The sequence below is a fragment of the Pieris brassicae genome, chromosome 1 (assembly GCF_905147105.1).
Source record: "Pieris brassicae chromosome 1, ilPieBrab1.1, whole genome shotgun sequence".
NCBI classification, from domain to species: domain Eukaryota; kingdom Metazoa; phylum Arthropoda; class Insecta; order Lepidoptera; family Pieridae; genus Pieris; species Pieris brassicae.
The window spans coordinates 15,615,588-15,640,123 of record NC_059665.1 but is presented as its reverse complement, the minus strand read 5'-3'; the positions used below and the strand labels follow the sequence as shown (position 1 = coordinate 15,640,123).

The 24,536-nt window shown below is 33.0% G+C and overlaps 1 protein-coding gene across 1 annotated transcript in view; it reads left to right on the top strand.

Annotated features, from left to right (window-relative positions):
• LOC123715718 overlaps positions 1-24,288 on the top strand; it is a 48,676-nt gene extending 24,388 nt beyond the window's left edge. The window contains exon 4 of the mRNA XM_045670968.1: positions 22,533-24,288. Within this exon, the coding sequence (XP_045526924.1) occupies positions 22,533-22,934 (402 nt within the window). The 3' untranslated portion in view covers positions 22,935-24,288. The remainder of the gene's footprint in view (positions 1-22,532) is intronic.
• The last annotated feature ends 248 nt before the right edge of the window (positions 24,289-24,536 follow it).

Sequence of the window (24,536 nt, the reverse complement as noted above, 5' to 3'; positions counted from 1 at the left end):
TATTAACGGCGCGGGTAGATTATAAAACGGATGGTTGGTATTTGTAATAACTTCCTTTGAACTTTTAGATTTATTTGAATGCTCCCAGTGGGGAAGGTATTTTTGATATCTGTGTGTATTTAGCCCGTGCTAAGACATCGTTTTTGTCCATCACGAAATTCACATTTAGTTGATTCATTAAAATTAATTATCGCTAAGAGAAAGTGGTAACACCAAAGATTATTGATGTGTTCGTTACTATGGTAACAAATGAAGCCGTAGTTTTATAGACGAAATTGAAATTATTATTGCGCAGCACGTCAATGTAACTCAAACATTATTCCAATTTAACCATTGCGTTTATTAATGGCATGAATCACTACACACGGTCAACTGCGGCGTAAAATTTTGGCAAGAGTTTAAACTAATCTTATACACGTATGGAAATGCTATAAATATATTTAAGATGTCTAGATTACAAAAGCAAACGTTGTATAGCTCTAATAACAATTATTTATATATATCGATTCAAAGATATTTACTGAGTAAATTTATGCAAGGTTAGCTGTGTACATCGCGTAACCAATAATATTCAAAACTCCTAAATTGCAAAACAGTACCGCAGTAAGTATACATAAGCTCTTAATTTCCTGAACTCATCCGCGGAGCGCGGGGAACAAATCACACAAATAAACAATCAAATAAAATCACTAAAGCACTCATCGACCACTTAACAGACAACAAACTTATATTATCACAATTTCCATTTAAATTGAACCCTATCGCTTTGTAATAAAGCTCAATATAGGTGTTTTTTAAATTGACTGACGGCACACAATGTATGCAGCAATATCTTTGTGTTTCCAGCACTTATTTAAACGCTAGTGATGTGTATTTGTCGATGTTTATATAAGATGTTCTTAGAAATGGTTTTACTAGTTAATCGCGCAAGATTGATATTTCCGTGGGTTTATGTTTATAAACATCAATAAGAAATTCTTATTAAATTGCTATTAACTGGATTCTTAAAGTGATCTTAGCTAAATTTATCTTAAACGCGTTTAGTGATAAAAATATACAGCGGTTTGGTTTTCATATGTAATTTCATTTCAATATGCTGAAGCGCACCAATACATCGATCCTGACCCAACTCCGCATACGGACTCGCATGTCTACCATATCCCAACGGCAAATTATTTCTTTGTTTCGATCATATAATACGCAGAAGCGATGAGAACTTCGAGAAACTGATAGAATGGAAACACAGAAGGCGAAACTTTACGTGGTCGTTTATTAACCAGATGGACGGATCAAGTGAAAGTCTTATCGTCCACAAAACTATACACTGTTACAAGAAAGACTCTGGCGTTGGCGTTTGGTTATCCGTAGTTGCTCGCCTCACACTTTAAAATCGATTTTCCTTGAGGTTTTATAATAAAAAATAAATATTTAATATAAGTGCTTTTCTCGTTAAATACGTTCAATTCTTATAGTGAGAGAATATTTAAAATCCGTCCTCCAGTAGGTTCGAAGCCTATTCAATGCAAACAAACAATAAATCTTTCCTCTTTATAATATTCGTATATATATATAAAATTATCGATAATTTTTATCGAAGTCACCTCTGGTCTCTATACCTTAGTTTTGTCAAACCCCCGTCCGCTCAATAAGAGAGAAATAATACGTTACATCAATCGAGCAAGGGAGATGGAAAGAAAACAATGATATAGATTTTATGTTCTGTGGGTTAAATTGGTCCTTTAATAAACGGGCTGTACCCTTTCCCTTCAAATTCGCGATAAATACCAATTAAAGAGCGTCTCGTATAGTCATTTGTAAGACCTGTTTGCAAATTTATCAGTAACGATTAAAGGCTACATGTTATAGAATTTATGACGCATTATTTTACACACCAGGGGTCAAGCGTGTGATTCTCAAGTCGAGAGTCGGCTGTGTGTTTTAATGCGCACAATTATTGTAATAAAAAAGTGAATACCGACATGTCTTGAGTCCAAAAATCAGGACAGGAACAAGATCATGCTGGAGGCATAGGCAGGCAACAAATAAATAAATCAGTGGCGCTACAACCGTTTTAGGTCTGGGCCTCAGATATCTGCATCTGTTTCATGACCATTAGTCAATCTAATAGCCAATTAGATGATCAACCTATTGTGACTGAGACACGTGTCTAAGACAAGCTGGTTTCCTCACGATGTTTTCCTTCACAGTTCAAGCTAAGGCTAAAGTCCATTGGTCGACTCAATTATTATTTAAAATACCAAAAAGTTGTCATGATATGACATCAATTAATTGATGCCCATTTACTAACTGTGAATTGTAAATGATAATTTCATGCATTATCTGTGGTAATGAAGGCGACCGAATACGTACGATGAATGCCTCTGTAGGTATTCATCAGTATTTCGTTTCAGAGCTTTTACACTAAATCAAAGCGCTTCGCGGTTCAAAGTCGAGCGATTACGAACCTGTTATGACTACATTCACTCCATTTCTCGCCAATTATGCCTCCTGTCACACACACTCTCTAAAGCCACAGATCAAACTAACCTTAATTACAACTGCACAGAGTACATTTCAGTATAACGATACTGTATCAAAATAGAAATGATACTAACCATACAATTATTGCTAAAACGAAATATCGACTATTGAGTGTTGGTATAAGATTGAGTTTGGATTGTCGCTGAGATCAAAGAGCTATGATGTACTCCAAATAATATGAAGCTCGAAAATGGATGTTAAGGGGAAGCTTAACCCGTTACAATCCTTAAGTACTATTTTTGGATGAGTTTAAACGGGTCATTTATCGGATGTCGAGGCAGAATACTACCCGTATCACCTCGATGTCAATTGACCGATTTTTAAGGCATTTCAATGTTCATGGGGAGGGGTTTCACATAACATCAGATGAGCCTTCAGCCCCTTTGCCCCAATTATATAAAAAAACATTTTGTAAATATATTCTGACCACATTTGAAACACTAGCCAAAATAATATTCAACAAAATTTATTATCTCACTAATCAAATTAGTGTTTTAGCTGTGTTGTTTGATACATAAAAAACTTTAACATAATTTTCAAGTTACGCAGAAGGTCATTTCGACCGATAATTTAATAGGAATTTCGACAATATATTTTAAACAATGGACTAATCAAAAGTATAAATGATTTTCGCTACAAATATAAAATTGTACGCTTATAGAATTTTCATTTCTGTTACCACTTTAAAAATGTTTACACAGAAGCATATACATACCTAGAATTATCTCTTATATCTCTAAATCCCTTTGCACCGACTATTAACTCACTTACACAACACTAAAGCATGATGAAAGAATAATATAATAATTTAGCAAATAACACACAATTCTAATATCTATAATCAGTCATAAAGATCGCCAAACATCTCTTAAAGTCGTCAATAATGTGGCATCTATAATATGTAAGGCAGACTATTAAATAGAAAAGAAAAGAGAGTGTAAGACAAACATACCACATACCATAATGAAGCTTCCCCTTAACAAATATATTAGTATAGTGTAAGTTAACGCTCGAGCGGCGATACGTTTCACTGTGAATTGGCGCATTGTCGAGGAAGTTGACATTATTGTCTAAGCTTACGACCACTTAACTGCGACTAAATGAATCATAAAGCTATTTTAGTGAATCATGATTTAAACTCGTTCCGTTTAATTCTGCAATTAGTTACGCATTTATAATGATATTGCGAATAACACCCACTTGGAAACCGGTTGGAAAAGGTCTTGATTAGTAAAACGTTCATCCTAAGTTCCCTTGGGCTTAAACATTAGCATTTTTTATATAACAGGGGCCAAACGGGCTCCTGCCCGTTTCACCCGATGTCAAGTCATACCTCGGACACTCTCAATGCCGGAGGGCTCGAGATTGAAGGAACCTAAGCCGTATTGGGTCGGAAATATTTAGTGGCTGGCTCCACATAGCGGTGGTACACGGCAATTAAAAACGCTCAGTTCTGGAACGACGGACGTCGAGGTGATACAGCTGGAATTTCATATTTTGCCTTGACCTTGAATGGAGATGAGTTTTGATAAATCCGAACAATTCTGAATACTCTCCATGGTAAATGCGGTAGAAGGTGCAGAGTGATATGTTCACGGCCCCAACGTGCGCGTAAACCTTCGTGGCTAAGTAGTTCACATAGCCCTGACGTCATGGGTCGTTGAAAACAAAGCTTCAAATATTTTTTAATTTATTTTATTTATTAACACTTCGTTACATTACAATATAAAAAAATTGAACATAATTAAATCTAAAGGAGGGCAACTGGCGGCCTTATCGCTTTCGATCGATCTCTTCCAGGCAACCACTGTGAGTAAAGAAAAAAAAAATTAAATTACATAAGATAGGCAAGAAGTGCAAAAATACATGTAATACACAGTTATTAAGACAAAACTAACCAAGAACAAAAAAACTAAACTAAAAAGATGATACATTAAAAATAAAAAGTAAAAAGATACATACATCACGATAATTTAAGATAAGTCTCACGTCAGTTAGTAGTTAGTAAGAAAGTTTTTAGTGCAAGGGAATTGTTTTTTCTATCAACTGCCTAAAGTCCTTGAAAAAGGATTTTCATTGTGAACTCACATCGCCTTAAGTGAGTCTTTTGTTTTTGTTTAAAGGTTTTGAAACATACCTTTATTGGTATCTACGGACAACCGTTAGTTAGTAAAATGATCCCCAAAGAGCAGTCGCCATAATACACATTGCTAAGGATTAACTTAGCACAGATTCTCCCTTCATCTTGTGGAATCATGATCTATTATTCACTCGTAGGGTTGTCACTTTTATACCTTTAATTACATTTTTTATCTAAAATTTATATAACTATTGTTGTCAGTATTGATATCAAATAATGTACAATTTGACGTGTAATATAATATCGTCATATGTTGTGTATGTGTTCTATAAAGTAAGAAAATAGTATGATCGGTGTAAAATAGTTTAAATATATTTACAATTTTATACTAAAATCTGTAATCTGTTCACAAAATTCTAACAATCGAGATGAAACTTAGCAGATAATCAAGAGATTCTTTGCACTGTGATAATACTATATGAACTGCAATCTATAAAATATATAAAATTAAATAACAAGTCGAGTTTGCCAACCCTAAAGGGGGTTAATTAGCGCCCTCCGGGTCCCTCAGTGTTCCCTCGACAGTATACAATAACGATGCAGCTACGGGCTACAACCTTTAATATTTTCCTATTCTTTTTCCTATTTCAAACGTTTCTTATCATTATTATATTTATCTTGTCTTTGTTAAGAGTAAATTGTCAAAGGTTTTACTTAATTTTGAATTTTAAATAAAATGGTTTGGGCCGCATGGCGGTATCTGTGAATATTTGGTACGTGATTGTTTGATCCGTACTCGAATTTATTACTAAGAAACAAATTATCTAACTAAGTCTACGAATAGAACAAACTAATTCAGTTTTTCTTTTAAAGTAACATACCTGGGCCATAGAGAGCAGTGTTGGCAGAAGCCTCAGCGACTCACCCCTGAGGTCGTAGGTTCGATGCCCGGCTGGACTTTCTATGTGCGCATTTAACTCGCTCGGTGAATAAAAATCATAGTGACGAAGCTGGAAAAGTCAGCAGTGTGTCAGCGTATTAGACAAAAAAAGCTATTACGAACATATATAGTTGCTACCTAACCGGCGCTTGGAACACTTATACATTGGTAAAAGAAAAATAAAATACAATATTTAATGTTACAAGCACTTATAAGCAAAAACCCACACGAATTGATAATAAAAAATATCAAAATTTAATTATAAAAACAAAACGAAAATCGATTTTAAAGTGTGAGTGGAACTATGGATATCCAGACCCAGCTCGTTTATCAGAATGCTCAATCTTGACATTGGTCTGTTTTGTCCAAAACGTGTTCTGTGGAAAGGAGGCGCTAATGGAATGATGTAATGCCACTAATTGCTTTTTTAATATTCCATAGAACATACATTATATTTTGTTTTGAGTTAAAATTAAATTATTTTAAATAAATATGAAAACAAAATCTTCGTACATATGTACAATGTAAATGTATTTCACTTTTTCAACAGATAAGTTAGTATAATAAAAATAAATACATGGATTATTCCCAATCCTTAAACAAATGTCTTGCCTTGCTATCATCTTTCAATATAATTTATAACTCAAATTAATTATACCCAATATTAACACGTCTAAAAATGTCATCGGAATAATTTTCATTTAAAACCCAAGCAAGAATACAACATATTTCCCAGAAACATCAAAGAAAGCTAAAAACTCGTGCGCATGTTAATCGCCTATCAAAACATTATCGGGGTGAGGCGTACGATGAAATGCGATTTGTGTCCACTCATAAATTGAGCACGTATTGTTGGGCATGCGCATACAATAAGCGAAACGATGTTTTCGTTTTTCTTTAAATCTTTTTATATTCGATATTGCTTTTACTCTTCAATATGATGATATTCGATTCCAGGTGTTGTTAAAACGTGGAGTGTACAGTCTTGAAACCAAAGTATTATATAATTAATAGTTAAAACTTATTTAATGACAGAAATATGTTTGTGACAAAATTCATGTCCCATATGGGAGCCCCTGTGTTGTTGGTAACTAGAATACAATTATTCCGAGATACATAGTGCAAGTTTAAAAAAAATTGTAGTTAGTATATTAATCCAACATAATTCGTATAAGACCTTAAGTATGTGTGAACGTGTGTATGTGAATGGGTGTGTGCGTATGTTTTTAAAACAAAATCTTCGTACATATGTACAATGTAAATGTATTACACTTTCTCAACAGATAAGTTAATGCAATAAAAATAAATACATGGATTATTCCCAATCCTTAAACAAATGCCTTGCCTTGCGTAGATAGTAGTAGAGAGAGAGTGAGATATAACCGTGCGCTGTGTCAGTGTTTTTTGGAAACTTAGAGTCATGCCAAAATACTTGAAAGGCCTCTGTAGAATCGAAATCCAATTCGGCGATAGTTTTTTTATGTTTCTTTCTGCATATACGATACGACTACTTAGCGTCGCTGAGTACCCTTCGATACTCCCGGGAACGCACTAGAGCTGTTGCAGACATTGTTAAATGCTGCATCTCTGCTAGCGGACGTCAAGATTGAATACAAAATACTATTCGTATCATCTCTACGTCTGTTATTCCACAACTGAGCGTTTCTTAATGCAGTTTTTACGCACCACCACTACATGGAAGCAGCGTGTATCCAAACCAATTCAACTTAGAGTCATTCAAGTCAACGCACTATCAAGTCCTCTGGCATTCAGAGTATCCATGGGCGATTCTGCTCGTTTGCCCCTTAATATGTAAAAACTATACATGAAGGCCATTTAAGATTGATATATATATATATCATCTGCTAGCCTGCTATAACATCTACTAGCCTGCGAAAATCAAAGATCCGCAAACCTGCTCCGATGCTCTGACCTCGGCGAGTGTTGGATTTCACAGATCACAGTCTAACAATTATTTGTCTTAAGCAGATGCATCTTTATTTTTTTTAAACCCTTTTCTTTTGAGAAGAAGATGTTTTTCTTAATAGGTTCAGATTATAGCGGCACTTAAAATACATATTTTAAATGTTACTAAAATTATGTGTGTGTGTATGTACACAAACAATAATTTTAGTATTTCTGTTAGGTCTACAATCACTTATAATTTTTTTTCAACTACTTTATATTTTTATTATAGCAATAAAATTATTTTCTCTAGAATGCGTGTTTATCAAAAACATAAACCGTCAATAATACGAAATTTAATTCAGGAATATGCACGTCACTTAAGATCCGAATCCGATCCGATTGCTGGAAAACATAGCTAAGGATTTCTCAGTTTCAGTAAAAGATTATCAAAACATCTTTCAGTAGCAGACGATCATTAGCAATCGGGTTGATACAGAATTAAGATCGAAAATATCACTAATTCCTGTGAAGTCATTTTTCAGTATGTCGACACCAAAACATCGTTCCATCGCGACAGTTTCTCAGAACGAATAGCATAGATTTAATGTGAATTTCACTTATTTTTGTATTACAAGTTCTTTGGTATTAAGCCTTATTCAAAACAACGTTGATATTTGACTATAGAGATTTTGATGATTCGATTGACAATGCGATCCAATATTATGTATAGCAGCGGTCCGAGAGCGTAATTGGGCCTAAATGTATGGTACATTATGCTAAAAGTAAACTACGTGAAATATTCTATTCTGTGCTAAATCTATCACGCTGTAAAAAACTGAAAATGTCCATTTGATATGAGATAAAGTTAACAACTGAAGAAAAAAATTGACATTCAAATTAAGAATTAAACAATTATCTACTTACGCAACAAATAAAATCCCAAAGCCTATTTAAAGCTCCAAGAACAAAAAGCATCGAAACTGAAATTGATATCTCATTATTGAAATATTGATGATTCCGGCATTGCATACGCGATCCACTACTATGTATGAATACCTTAGCAGCGCTACGTGGGCTAAATTGGGACTAATTGGGACCATAGGTTATGCGAAAATTAATCATGTGGTAAATTAATATTCTGTGCAAAATCGATCAAGCCGTCAAAGATTAACAATTTTGAATTGACGTAAAGTTATTGAAAAAATACGAGAATTGTAATTTAAATTTAGAACGAACCAAATACTTACAGAACAAATGAAAAGCCTATTTAAAGAGCCAAGAACAAAGAGCATCGAAACTGAAACGTGAAATTGATACTCATTTTGTCGTCTGTATAATGCTTCACGAGCCCCTCGGTTCAATCGTAATTGATCTTGGCCGAGTGCATGATAACGCACGTTTGACGCTCGACGCAGCTCTCACTTTCCGATGACGTGTCGTTTTAATTGTCCTCTGTTTTATTCAGACGACCGAGGGAATATCTTTTTTATGTACACACTTTGAATTATATTGAGAAATGTTGTAGTAAGATGTGGCCAGCGGATTTTGGTATTTATTTTCGCTAAAATTCTGTTATTTTAAGATCCAGCCATATCTCATATACTTTAAACGGCCCTTTTTTTGTTTTTTTACTAATGATGTTACTTATTTTGCTTCCCTCATCAGAAAAACGAACACATCAACGTTCTTTTGTTTTACTCTGTAGATAGTAATATGTTATTAACTATGTTATTTTAAATATACATTCCAAACTAACCACATGCATATAGCATTCAAATAGTCATACATCAATATATATGTTTGGATATTTGTCCGCGTTCCCGATCACCGCAGTGCTGTGATTGACATGCGGTTGTTGGGTTATATCGCATATTATTACCAACATCTGAACATAATTGCGTTATGTAAATATAACGTTTACCTATAGATATATGTATTTATTAAAAATTCTATTTTTGCATCAATTTAATTTTATAACTCATAATTCTTAATGAATTTGTTCGCCTATAAATAATCTTAAAATGCTGATAGCATCTCTTATTCCCTACTACCCTTTAAAGGAAGTCTTAGGGATAATGGGGTACAATAAATTAGAATCACGACGGGACTTACAGTTGGTCTACTATCTATTAAAAGTCTTGCGAGGAGTGATGAGCAACCCAAATCCAAGAACTCGGTTTCATTGTACCTAGGGGATACGGGCAAGCCAAGGTTGGCATGGCTTAGTACTGTAAAGATAGTGTTTATATTTTAGTTAATAAATAAAATTCATATCACATGTCAGTCTTGACTTTAAGACTGTGTATTTTTTAATGTATTATAAAAAATAAAAAAAATGCTATTAAATTAACAATTAGAAAATGTTAAAAAATATACAAAATAAACATTTGGCAGTGAATAAATAACTCATTAGACATCGTTTATAAAATTTTAAATATCACTTAACTTCGGGCATCGTTGGATCGAATTATACAGTATCGATAAGGCGAATCGATAAGATAGCTATCTCGACAAGCGACCACCAACGAGGCATTTGCATAAAAATCCCACCAATGCCTTAATTGATTGTTAAATTCTATTGCTTAACAATTAACGCGATTTATTTTGACGCTGATCCTTGTTCGTAGATTGCCTTACTGTTAGAACAATTTATATAATTAAACTTTAATTTTCGAACTCTACTGTGATAGAATATATATATTTTTTACAGAACCATGGAATAGGTTTTAATGAGTTTAAGTGTAAGGCCTGGTCACTATTTTTTTATAGGACACCCCTTGTCCTTTAAAATATAATATGTTTTTGATAAACGCGACTTATAGCGCTATGTCCCATCTCTGAATATTGCCTTTAATGGCTTAATACGCAAATAGTAGAGCATGTTGCTATGATATATATACAACAGGCTATAGTGACCAATGAAAGAGTCTTTCCGGACTACATGTTTATGACATACAGTCAAAATACGGAAAATTTCGGACAAGTTTTGCGTCATCACCAATACGACTTGCAGTTCGTAATGATGGCAAGGCAAGAGACGCGCTGATCGCAGAAATAAGTTTAAGGTTTTAGGCAATTCATGTTAAAAGCCAACCTTAAGCAATAAAGTAGAGAACAAGAATGATATATCAATGAGTAAGGTATAATAACCCTCAGGTACTCGGTGTAATTTCCGATAAAACACTGATTGTTTTGGGCCTCAGAAGTGTTACCTTACTGATTTACATATAAATAAATTACAATATCTAATGAATATAGCGTTTTCATCTACCAGCTTCTTCAATATTTATTTTCTTCTATATATGTTAGGTACTAATGGAGACTAGATGCAGATCTAGTCATTAACCTATAATCAATGTAAATCGGTAATATTTTCCATAACTAATACAAAAAAGTATTTAGGAGGATGCCTACTTATATAAAATTGTTTTAATTTTCGCTTTCTATAACTATAGCTGTTTTGTATCGTATTTTTTAAATAACAGATTAAACTGTCTATCATTGTATCTTCTTTTATTTTATTTAGGTAGCCAACAGCTTTTATAAAAATTACAAAACCAGTTTAAAATTATGTACTTTGTAAACAAGATTTGTCTCACCTTTCAAATAAATATGTAGAATGGGATCTTTGATCTTTATTAAATTATATTAATCCTACCGATTTCAACGTATTAAGCTGTCCCGAAAATGTTTCATCACTTCATTCTAAAATTCCTCAATTTTCAACACAGGTGTAACTGTCGTAAGGAAGTGTCTTTGAACTACGTAGGCAATTTATCTCGAAACATTATTTACGACACGATGACGTATGCACCGAAATATTATGACGTTATTTCTTAAAGCCCATCCCACTTGATAAGCTGCCAAATTGTTATTTTCATCAGACTGACCAATCAGAAAGGAGTACACCGATGGCCTAGAACTGCTCAGCCAATGGACGTGCGATGTGATATGCCCACGCGCATGTATCGTTTGCAATTCAATTAGGCGATTATTAGACTACCGGTTTACGTGATTTGGGGTATATTATCTATACACACACTATAATTACGGCATGTGAACATTTATAATAGATTTTATGACAAAAATAACATAATGTTTCTTAGATAACTTTTAAAATATTTATTAAATTTAGTTTCAATGACGAACATAATATTTGGTTTGATGCCAATATCACTTGATACTTGTAGCGAATAGTTAATAATTTTGTTATATTGAATAGAATTTGTCAAACGGTATCAGCTCTATATGATCTTTATATACATATTATATATATGCATATTATGAATCCTTTATTACTTTTATTCTCCTGTTTATTTCTTTATTCTGGATCTTTAACAGCCTGGCTGACTTTTTTATATTATATTATCTACGACAGAGCGGCTTTTAAGACACTTCTTGCCGCCAACACCATTTTAAGGAAGCAGGCAGCTATTCTAGGTATCCAAATAACTCAAACCGTTGCGACTAAGGGTCCTTCAAGACAATAACGTTTCACGATGAACAGCCGGCATTGCACTTGCACTTCTTGTGTTGCGAGAGTCCATGCGTGGCGGTAATCATTTGACATTAAGTGATTCCACTGCTCGATTGTCTCCTGTCTCATTAAATAAATAATCATTTATTAATATAACTTAATGTACATGAATATCAGGAAGAATATCCTTCTAAATTTTGAATTTACTGCTAGTTCTCAAATCAAGGGCGTAGAAGGGGTAGAACTGTCAATAAACACACAAAGCGTTTATTGTATTGGACATTATGCTTCCTTCATATCTGTTAAAATAACATACCACTATTTAAACCTGGACTTGTTTAACTATCAATGAATATGTTTAAAAAGAGTATTGTATGTATGTATGTTTGTGGACTCAGTTTCCGCACTTAGACTCTCAATAGGTCCGTTGTGCGTAAAGTCCTGGCTAACTAAGCCAGTCTAACTCCTTCCAAAAGCACAGAAGCTTCCTGGGTATTTCGCAGGCTTCACGGAGCGACCTCACTGTTCCGAGGATTTCTGCACGTTGTTTAGCCATAGCCTCGCATTCCAGGACTACGTGGCTGACTGATTCCTCTGCACTGAAACAGCCTCTGCAGGGGTGGCTGTTCGTCGCGCCTAGGACAAAAAGATGTTCATTAAGGAGACGATGGCGGGTAATTGTCCCGATCATTGTTTTTAGATTGGTTCTGTTTAAGTTTAGAAGTTGTTTGGTAAGTTGCCGGTTGACTGCTGGCAGAGCCATTTTGGACTGTCTGCAGTCTGCACCTTGCGACAGGTCTGCAACATGACACGTACACACCCTCACGTAGATACCCTCTCTTTCATACCATCACACATAGTCGAATTAGGTATTACTTAACTAAATGTTTTTAATATTTTTTAGACAAAAATTTACTCATGCCATTCGCAGTTTAAACAATAATATAACGGTTGTTCTTAAAGAAACATAAGTTCGAAACTTTGAATCAAACTCTGATCAGATAAATATTTAACATCGGTAACCTTGTGAGGTGAATTGCTCAATTTAAACTCTATTAATATGTAAAGGGAAATTTGTTCGGAAATAAGTGGCGCCACCTCTTAATAATGTATGATAAATATGGCCGTAATAAGTTTCTTGGCTTTCTCTCCTCAGGGCGACCAAGTAATTGACCTTAACTAAAGATCATGTACAAATAAAAGCAAAATAAATGTATTTTATTCGTTTCTAAAGTAGATTAAATTAATCTTTTAGAATAGACGCATAAGCCAGGAATATTGCAACATATATAACCAAAATTGTTGATTACAGCTTACAGCGAATGTTGCAACTGACTACAGAGTATTTCAAAATGTAATGATTTCTGGCTCCAATAACAGCGGTTTAAAATAATGATCAGATCATTAAGCTGGAATGCCTAAAATATCAATATTTAATACAATGCCTTTGTGCTGGCGCCGCAATATCGACAATTTGTTTTAAAATATACGTTTTTGCTATCTGCTTTTAATTGGGTATTGATTTCTGTGGTTATCATTATGACACGGCCTGAATTTGCTAATCTGTGTAGAACTTATGACAGCTGGAGGTGCCATGATAGTTAGTCGCTATTCAAAGTTTCTTAGGGGATTAGATACGGCAAATGTTGTGTGTGTATCTAGCGCTTTTTGTGATCATATCCTACTCATATGTCGTAAAGAATATATTGTGAATGAATAATATTGCGAAAGCGGAGCAGATCCCTCCATCTGCTCCGCTTTCGCAATACCTAATAAGATAAATGTATTTGATAGAGTATATATGAAAAATAAATCATAATATCGTGTATCATAAAGGTTTTTTGAAATCGCTGTTATTACCTAATAAAAGTAAAAGTAAAGTAAAATAACATTAGCTGCTATTTGCCTATATTTATGATTGACCTTACCTTTTGACCCAAATCTTGGTATAATTAATCCCAATAATGTACACAATTATTGATATATATTAAACAGTTTAGCTAAGCCTTTGATCATATGTCACGCCTCTTACAGTTAATCAACTCAATAATTATGTACATACTAATTTAGTATTGATCTTCATAGGTCACTGTCTCTACTGTACGGCTAATTACAATTATTCCAGTATATTTATTGATATCTCATATAAAGCCTATGGAATGCAATCTGGGACATTCTTTGATATTATATTTGACGACAGATTTTTATTAAATAAAACGAGAAACACGCATGGTATTTTTAATTATAGAGTAAATTCTAACCGTGAAGGTTTCTTTACAGAAATTCTAAGTATAGTTATAATAATTTAATAATATTTGTATGATTATTTTGATATATATTTTATTTTATAATAATTTATCGCGTATTGAAATTAATTAAATGTCTCTAAGGCTAAACGTACCAATCTGGCCCCGGGGTTCTCGGCATTACAAATTTCACAAAAATATATATATGTCCGAGGACATTTACTCATTGTGTTTGCTGGCGCGACTTCGTTAGTGTGGTTTCAGAATGCTTTTAAGATCAAAGCGCTCAAACAGCAGCGCGTCGATTTATATAGATATTGTCATATGTATGAATGCCCTTTCAATTAATGTCTACTAATACTGTGATTGTGAGCAGTGTTGGCTTCAGCGTGCGACGCCCATTCCTGAGGTCGTAGGTTCGTACCCCGGCTGTGCAGCAATGGACTTTCTTTCTATGTGCACATTTAACATTTGCTCGAACGGTAAAGGAAAACATCGCGAGGAAACCGGCTTGCCTTAGACCCAAAAGCCGACGGCATAAGTTTGACCCAAATGTTTAGATTAACATATGATCGTAATACAGATACAGAAATCTGATGCCCAGACCTAAAAGGTTGTAGTGCCACAGATTTATTTTATTTTCATTTTTTAATACTGTTATTATTCGTAAATATCTAAAATATCTCAGCTAATAGGTCACACCGTCAAAGTACTCTGTTTGAAGTATGAAGTACCTTAAGAAATTATAGGGCAAAGCTACAAAATAAATAATATGCAGAGCAGGCGACTGAAGAAAGAAAGAAATAATAAGAATCAATATAAGAGTCATTTCTTTGATGTTCTCTTCTGAGTAGAAAGGAGCCGTGAAGTTTAATTGCACAGGCGCTAAGATTTAAGTTGGCGCCTGGTAAACTGGTGACCCCAGAGCTGGTGCTTTCCTCGCTCAACTACTAAGTATCGCAATACAGCGAGGAAATGCCGACAGAATTAAAGGTAACACTGCCACTGCCTTTTCAAATTCAATTTGTTTTATTTAAATTTTTATCAAGATTTAAATGGCGATGGGCTGGACACATCATAAGGGGAAAAGACAAATGGAGTAAAATTGTGACACGATGGTGCCCTAGGGAAGGCAAAAGGAGTAGACGAAGACCACAAAAAAGATGGGAAGACGACATCAGACAAGTGGCAGGAATGGAACAGATTGGCCCAAGAAAGATTCAATGAGGCGTTTGCCGACTGGCAAACAGATCTGCAGAAATCAAGCAAGATCCAAATATTATAATAGTTTTTTTTTCAACTTTCTAATATCTAGTTTAATATAATGATCTATGTTTAAGTGTGTACCTAAGTCGATCTGAATAAAAGGCTATGTTCATTTTTTTATTATTATTACTACACATTTTAGGAGTATTGTTAATACTGTACATTTATGTGTTGGAAATGATATAATAAGTTAAGTTGAGCTGCTATAAAACAAAACATTTAGATCCTAACTGGCCTCCACGATCTTCGCTGAATAATTGTTAGATTAACGAGACTTAGCCGACCCGTCGAGCGAGATAAGTGTAGGGTTGTACTAATTATCGCATTAAATGTCGATATTGTTAATAATTTCAATAATACAATTAAAGTGTATATACAAAGTTACATATGTCCAAGTATGAAGTTTTACTATTGTAATTAAAATACTTTATGAACATTATCGGATAATTAAGTCATTTATAATTAAGCATTTTAAATGTGACATTTTGAGAAAACGATTAGAAGTTTTTTGCAATTAATTAGACATAATCATTTGTAATAATTGATTAGTGAATCGGTTAATTGAGTGGTTGATAACAGTGAGTTGCCAGCACGTACACATTTATGTTTAAACAATAAAGCAACTTTTAAAGATTTCGTACATAATTTTGAATTGTTATCACTTCTCGTTGATTCAGTCAATTTAAGTAAATGTTATTTCTAATCACTCACAACCAAAAATAAAAACTCACACAATTACATAGTCATCACAATATATTTATATATTTATTATTTTTACAATACCCTCGTTTTTAAGACCAATTGTGTTGGTTACCCTTGATGAAACTTTGTAAATTTAAAGAAGAGCGAAGCTTCCCTGTCACAGGTCTCTGAGTTACTAGGGAGGCCTCAATCTGAATTCTATTGTACATATAGCTAAACAAATAAAGAATTTGGATTTCTGATTTTGAATCTTTTAATCGGTTATCGACATTATACCATCACTAAAGTATCCTCCACTAATAGGATCGTGTACTGTGCGAATAGGCAGTGATATTGATTGCTCGCCGGTCTTATGATGCAGCTGTTCTTTATTGTAACCCAATTGCTAACAACATTGCCAAGTTACTTTTAGAATTCACAATTGGCGTTTGTTATTGGCACGCTAATTAGTTTCATGTCTTCCGAATAGGCAACGTCTAGGTGATATACATACATACCTTTTACGTCTGGGCCTCAGTTCTCTGTAACCGTTCCATGATCATTTCTAATAGGCAAGCAGGTAATCAGACTGATACACGCCGATTTGTTGGGGCTTTGATCTTTTGGCTTTGCATGCTGGTTTCCTCACGATGTTTTCTTCACCATACTAGTAAGTGTTGCATCCGCACATGCAGAAAGTTCATTGCTTCACAGCCGCAATCGTAACGTATGTAGATATTCATGTAGAATGTAACTCACGGGTTTGTAACGTATGTAGATATTCATTATTCCATCTTTTCCACTATGATTGAACTAATTTTTCCAATAAATGATACCGAGAAAGGAGTTACATCCTGTCTTCTTCAATGTTAGATGAAAGCGGGTAATTTAATGGCTTTAAATTTAAAAAATAAGCTGGAGTCAAGGGACTTGGTTCACAAGGATCTTCACTTAGTATGCCTAAAGGCCTGGAATTAAGAATTGCTTCAATTTGCCTTAAAACCGTTAAGAACTAATCATAAGATAACAATTGTTTACCTATCACTCGGAATAAATGTGTCTTTACACTTCTTATTGCCGCTTTCCAACTACCAATACGATTACCATTCAATACGGAGCGAAAGTCCTCACTGAATGCGTTAGAAAAAATGAAATTTTGGAGTTCACTTAAATAGGAACGTGCACCAATAAAATTAGTTCCATTATCCGAATAAATTGCTTGGATTGGACCTCTGCGCGAAATAAAACGTTTTAAAGCGTTCAGAAATTAGTTAGTGTTTAAATCAGTTTCGGTTTCTATGTGAATTGCTCTTGTCACTAGACAGATAAATACGCAGATATTTAATTTTTTTTCACTTCTACTATCCCGTCTTAGATGTATATAATAAAGGTCCACCGAAATCCACACCAACCTGAGTAAAAGGTTTAGAAATCCTTAATCTACACCTTGGTAAGTCAGCCATTATTGGCGCCGTTGCAGCTCTTTATTTAATAATAAAAAATAACTTTTAATCATGCAACGGGTAGCTTATAATATCCGTTTCCAGGCAACCCGTTTAATTATCACCATTTCAAATTAAAATTAATCTTTTCACTTTTTCTATACATCAAAACATTTACATACATAAAGCTAAACAATCTGAAAATTGCATTTACGATTTCAATAATATTTCCTTTTGTGAAAACAAAACAAAGGTTGGAAAATAATATTCAGACGTATATGTCACGAGAGGTAACATCTTTTATTTGTTAAAATAGTATATGGAATAACAAAGCTTAATCCGTAGAGATAAGAGTTTATTTGGCACAGCAATCATTTCGCCTAAGGGGCCGTGTAAGCGAAGTATCATCAAAAAGGAATTATTGTTGTTTATAAACGTGATCTCTGTGCGTTGTATCAAACGACATTGTCTAATAATGTGACCGATTGTAGAAATATATGTACGAATATATTGGATTTGAGCTAAACCTCAAGAAGCCTTTCTTTATAAGTAAATATCATCCACAGTACGCTGATCGTTTAAGAAAATTTGAAATATAATTACAATTATTTCACATTTTTTATCTGTATTTTTTTATAGAACATGGGACAAATGGGCCTTTGATCTGATTTTAAGTGATACCACCCATGAACACTCTTAATGCCTGAGGCGTGCGTTGCCGGCCAATTTAATTAATTGTACACATAAAACAAAAATGCGTAAACTTAATCTGTATCTGTCCATCGTTATCGATAGAAATTACAACTCTAGCGGACAATTAGCGCAGCTTTGACATGTTACACATAACCACTGTCCCGCTCGCACACGCTTATCTTCCATCTCAGTCGCTAATGCGCAATCAATAATAATTATCCTCGTGTTTGCAAGTGGATTGTATTGTGTAATGCGAAGGTATGTGGGTGACCATACGTTACATTTGTGATTGGAATTTCGAATGTTAAATATTTTTTTAATTCAATATTTTTGACATTAAGCCCTAGTATATCTATCAATATATCACTCATGATTTTAATACCACAATTAAATTTCGTAAATTAATTTTATCAGTACTTTGACAGGGAAAGGACAAACTTGATAAAAGCTTCGTTGAAATATTAACTTGAAATTATAATTAATGAGCATCAGTTTAACTTCCAAATCCATAAGTTTTGGTAGTTTAAAAACGTCTTAACACAGAGTAACAAACCTAATAAAAGCCCACCCTTACAGATAATTAACTTTTGATTTAACCTACAAATGTTGTTTAATAATTTTTAAATCATAGTTTTAAACAATGGTACTAACAAAATATTGTATATAGTATAGAGATAATAAGATTATAGGTCTGTGAACATTCTTACTATCTTAAATAATATTACTATTCTGTTTAAAATTCAGGTACCAACAAAACTATTGTATAGATCTATAAAGTAGCAAAATTTGTTAAACTTGACGTTTCTAATAACAGTGGGACAAATAACAATTTAATTAAAACCGTTGGGCACATTAGCGCTACAGATCGAGTCAAATGTCACATGTTAGTTGGATTAATTTGCGAGGCAATTACGCGAAGTGCGGTGACGTGCCGCCGGTGATGTATGCCGCGGTCGTGGATGACAGGTGGATTATGTACGTAACTGAAACACCGCCTGTATGTCTTACGGTCGACAGGTTAAAAGACATCGTTTGGTAGCTAAAAGTAGATAGGATTACTTATTCAACCCTGTAGCTTATTTTACAGATAGCAATGTGCAATATGGTCCCCTACTTATGAAGTCCTGTCGTAAAATTTTATTTGCGACAATGTCACAGTAATTTTAATAAAACAGAAAAGTAACAATTTGTTTATGGCATACAGTAATAGCATGAAAAGATATTCTATTTGACATAGACAATTTCCTATTTTCCTTATTCATGATAGCTCGCGTAATCTCCTTGTTTTGTTTGAGCAAAAGCACTCACTTTTGTGTCAAAATATGTTGTGGGAAAAATATAACTGTACTGATATCTACTTTGTAGAAGGACTGGTGTATTTTTTAATAATTTTACAGTATGTATACATGAATCTCCATACTTGTATAGGTATTTAGTAGCCAATTAATAGTAAATACAAATTGATAGTGAAACCTAAAACACGGTTCTAAAAGCGTTATAAAGTAAACTAACTTTTATATAATAAAATACCTACAAATCTATGACTAAAATTATTTATTTCTATACTTCAGCCATTTAATGCAAATTGTCACAGGTTAGTCGAAATGACGACCGTGCCAAAAAATAATATAACTCCGCCTGTCTAAACCTAGCTTGGAGAGTTTTTGATCGAAGATTAACATATGTGTAAATGAATAATGATAATTAAAATATAAAAAAATACCTTTGTTTACACTTGCGTTCGTCATAGAAACCGGTGCTACGCCATCTTGAGAAACATTTTGGCGGGTTTGGTATGAATGAATGTTAAATTTGAATTTTTAATAACCGTTACTTAACAGAATCAAAAATATATATTTTTACCGTCACTAAAAATTAATTTGAAATGGTTTTTAAAATCTTGTCCAATAGCACAATACATTATGCTAGAATAAAAGAGTACCTACTTAAAAATAAATCTGTCAAGATCCTCAAATGTACATTACAAATAGGCGTTAGAATCTGAGTTCAGAACACATATCTAACATTATAATCAGCTTCCCTCCTCTTTTGTTTCAAATATATATCTAACTCTACATACATTATAAATGATATTCATACTTTACTCTCTATATATAAAGATGATACATTTTAATTGAATCTAAGTCGAGCATCAAGTGCTGTGCGTGGGGCCGACTTATATTAATGTCTCTTTTATGCTTTATTCAACTAAGGTTTATTGCTTGCACTTTAGCGGCAATTTGGACACCCAGGCTTTACATTTTATTACAATATTGAAGCGTTCTATGCATAAATTGTTCAAATTTTGTATAAGATCTATGAAGTTCATTCATTTATAATAAATAATTATATATGGAAAACTTGTATTTTCCATATGGGAGAATTCGAAAGTAAACGAAAGCGAAAGTCTTATCGGATAGTATTCGTGTAGTAAATGACGAAGCTATCGTTAGCTTGATTATATGACCTCTCAGCCTTAATAGGTAGCATTTTCGAAAAAAGGAAAAAAATGTTGCAAGATTCGCATATGATTGCAAATGCAAAAATTATGTTTTTTGTATCTGTATTCGTTTATGATATACGTTAACTGTACGATAATATATAGTTTTAAGCCCAAGATTAGTCCCAACTTGTCGGATATAAAATGTTAAAAGTATTAACAATCTTAAATGTCTCATTTAAAATTCATTTTATTGATGTTTTTTATAGGTTGCCGGTAATAAAATCAATTTATTTTATACGCTTAATTAACGAGGAATCTTTTATTAGCAAGGTTATTAAATAACCTTAATTGTACTTTTTCTTTTTAAGTGTAGGATAAATAATTTCAAACGGCGGTTAACAAAAAGAAGTTGATTAATTGGTAATTTTTTTAGTATTAATTGTAAGACACTTATGTGCCTTTTGTTCTTTATCATGTCATGAAATTAAGACCCGGGCACTTGACAAATGCGCTAGTGGAACACATGCTTTGACCTATTTCAAGGCTATGTTAACTTAATATATACTAATAAACATACGGTAAGTAAAAAACTAATGGTTCAGCTAGTTATCTTATCAAGAGCGTAGAAAGGACGAGAAGAACTGTTTGTAAATTTTTCATAACGAATAAAGAAAGGATAAAGTGGCGCCAAGGGTTTTTTTTAAATATTTGAGTCAAATGTTTATAAAAAAACGGATATAATGAATTACAATTTAGAACATTAAATTTTCCATAGAAACGGTAATATTAATTTTTTTACAATTCAAATAACAACTTTAGTTTGGCTTTGGAGTAGTATACGAAACGGAAGCTGGTGGTAGTGGGAGTGTTTAAATTTATATAAAACTAACATTTTTATCGATACATGCGGACATCCCTAAAGTTCAGAGATCGATCAGCGTAATTAACTGTTCGTTAACTGATACACCGCGCAACAACAATATTATAATATTATATCAGCTATTCCAGTGTATATTTAACTGCTATATCACTTATTATGTTTCTAGGATTCCCTAAACAAAAAAAAAATAACTCGCTTGCATATGGGTTAATAACGTTTTTAACAAGTCGTTTACTTAAGTGCAGTGATGTAAATAACTGTGTTAACTTAGCGGCTTGAGCGTGCGACCTCCTCGTTCGAACTCTGGTTGTGAACTAATGAACTTTCTAAGTGCGCATCCCAAACAGTTGACAACTTGGTTCAGAGACAGACGAATCACTTGCATATTAAGAAAATTATCAGATACAGAAATCTGAGGGTTACCAAGGGTTGTAGCGCCACTGGTTTTTCTTGTCAATGTTTTGACAGAAGAATTTTTTGCAATAAAGTTATCGAGCTCTCGGTACGGGTAGCTTATAGGCCATACATATACATAATGAAAAAAATATTTGAAATACATTACTTATTTCTTAAAATTAACATTAACTAAGCGTCAAATATACAAAACGCGGTATGATTTGTATTATTAAGCCATGCCATTATGCCATAGTTCAAGTTCATCTTAATATTATTCATATGTTCAAGAATAAAAATGAAAAAAATATATATATTACCTGTAATACAATGTGTACCTAGTTAATGCACCTAGTATTGTTTTACTAGATTCTTTCTATTCTATAATATTCCAGGAATACCTCGAATAAGAGGTATACAACTCTCAATGTAGCAAAAAATAAATCTTACGTAACGAATAAAAACATACTATGTGAAGAAAAGATTTTTTTTCTATTCAGTTACAAAGAAAATTCTTAAAAAATTACAATTTCATTTTTCAGGTAAAAATCTGGTTTCAAAACAGAAGAACGAAGTGGAAAAAGAAAGATAATGTCAGCAACGCGGAAGTAGCCGAGATGAAGCAGAACAAGCCAGAAGACAAAAAAGAAGAGAAAGAGGATCCGCTGGCGATAGATATGTCCAAGAAGACCTGCAATAAAATACTCAGTGAAAAGCTTAAAACCAAACCCACTCAGAACGTCCTCCCTAAACCAAGAAGGGTGGAGAAAGGCGTGGTTTTAGAAACGATATGTGACGTCAATGACATAGAGAGTAGAATATCAATAACAAAGATAACAAATAAGCTATCGAGTACAGATCTTTCGGAGAGTGTGACAGTCAAAAGTTTTAACCCAGAGGAAGAAAGAATAGAATCAAATAGAGAATGCGTTAATGAGATGTAAGGGGCTGGTTTTGCGATCTCTACATTTCACCGAAATTCAATTTGTTCCATAGAAGCTAAATTTTTATATGAAAACACGAAATGCCTTCCAAAATTGTATACGATTAGATAGATTATTGTACTTTACTGTGTATACTGTATAATGCTTTCAGTTCTAAAAAATTCACGACTTGTTTAATATGTAAATTAAATTATCTATGAAAACTGTAAGAGATCGCAAAACGATTTCGATGTTCGATTAACCAGATTGTAAAACTAAACACAAAACTTTTAAGAGCTCTTTTAATTTGTATGAGAAAGTTTCCTGACCTATTTTGATCACTTTTAATCGGCATCGTTATTATTTATTGTTTAAATTTCTTATAGTCATTTACAAAAATTTAACCGCCTTAATACCTGTCAACATAATTTTCTTAGTATCTATATGTACCCAGAACCTGGATATCTTAAAAACTAAGTTCATCAATTTGGAGTGTACCCTAAGTTGAAACAAACCATTTTAGTTTCGATTTTTTGGAGAAACTTACGAAATTTAGCACTAGTGGTTAAAAGCCTAATAATAGATCTTAGTACTCAAACATAAAACAATTCCTCTTTTTTGAAGCCGGTTAAAAATTTGTTTCCGTTTAGAATAATAATGCATGAATGGATTGAATGGTTAATGGATAAATTTCTTGCGAATCATAAATTTGGTAAGAATATTTTTATTTCTTCTGTAAATGATAAAAAAGTCAATCACGTCAGTATTTTGTTTTAGTAGAATTATTTTAACGATAAATCAGTGTTAGTTTAGTATTGTGTTAATTATGTTTTTATAACAATTAATACTCATAGGATTTTGCGAGTCAAACATTAAGATAAGTAACAAATTGTAATTTTCGGAAAAAGGGTAATAAATAGTGTCTAAATTCTGAGCCAAATAATTGTAACAGTATTTTATCTATAATATAGTAATGATTTAAAGACGCACAAGTTACCTTTTAATACACAAAAATCATTCAATAAATTCTCAGGTATTGAAATATCGTACAATAAGAAATGTCTTTAAAAATAGTCTGGCACAAGTAGCTATGAGAAAATACCTTGGGATTTGTTATTCTCTGTACTGGTAAATAGCGATATATTTTTATGCATTACCATATTTTTTTTATATAACACTCGCGGATTTATGTGCCCTGAAACCGATACACTTAATATCAATGATTTCTTCTGAAAAGTATTATTAAATTAGGTTGTAATATTAGAAGGAATATGTTTTAATTAGTTACTCAACAGATGGCGTTTGTGCAATAAAGCTTAAAATGGAGAATAACAAATGTTTTTTTTATAATTTCCTTGTTCGTACTTGGCTTAAATTAAAAGTTAAATGTAAGCAAAACATTAAAGATAAAATAAATGTTTTAAACCGACCAACTCAATTAAATTATGTTAATGTGTACTATACATAATAAAATTAAACCCCGAAACTTCAATAAAAAATATCGAGTTATGACTCTTTGTTTTTATATACTATGGTTGAAATGCTAAAAATAAAATCTTCTTGACCGCGTTTCTGATTCCGATCAGAATTAGAGGAAAAATATATTTGTAATTTATCATGGAT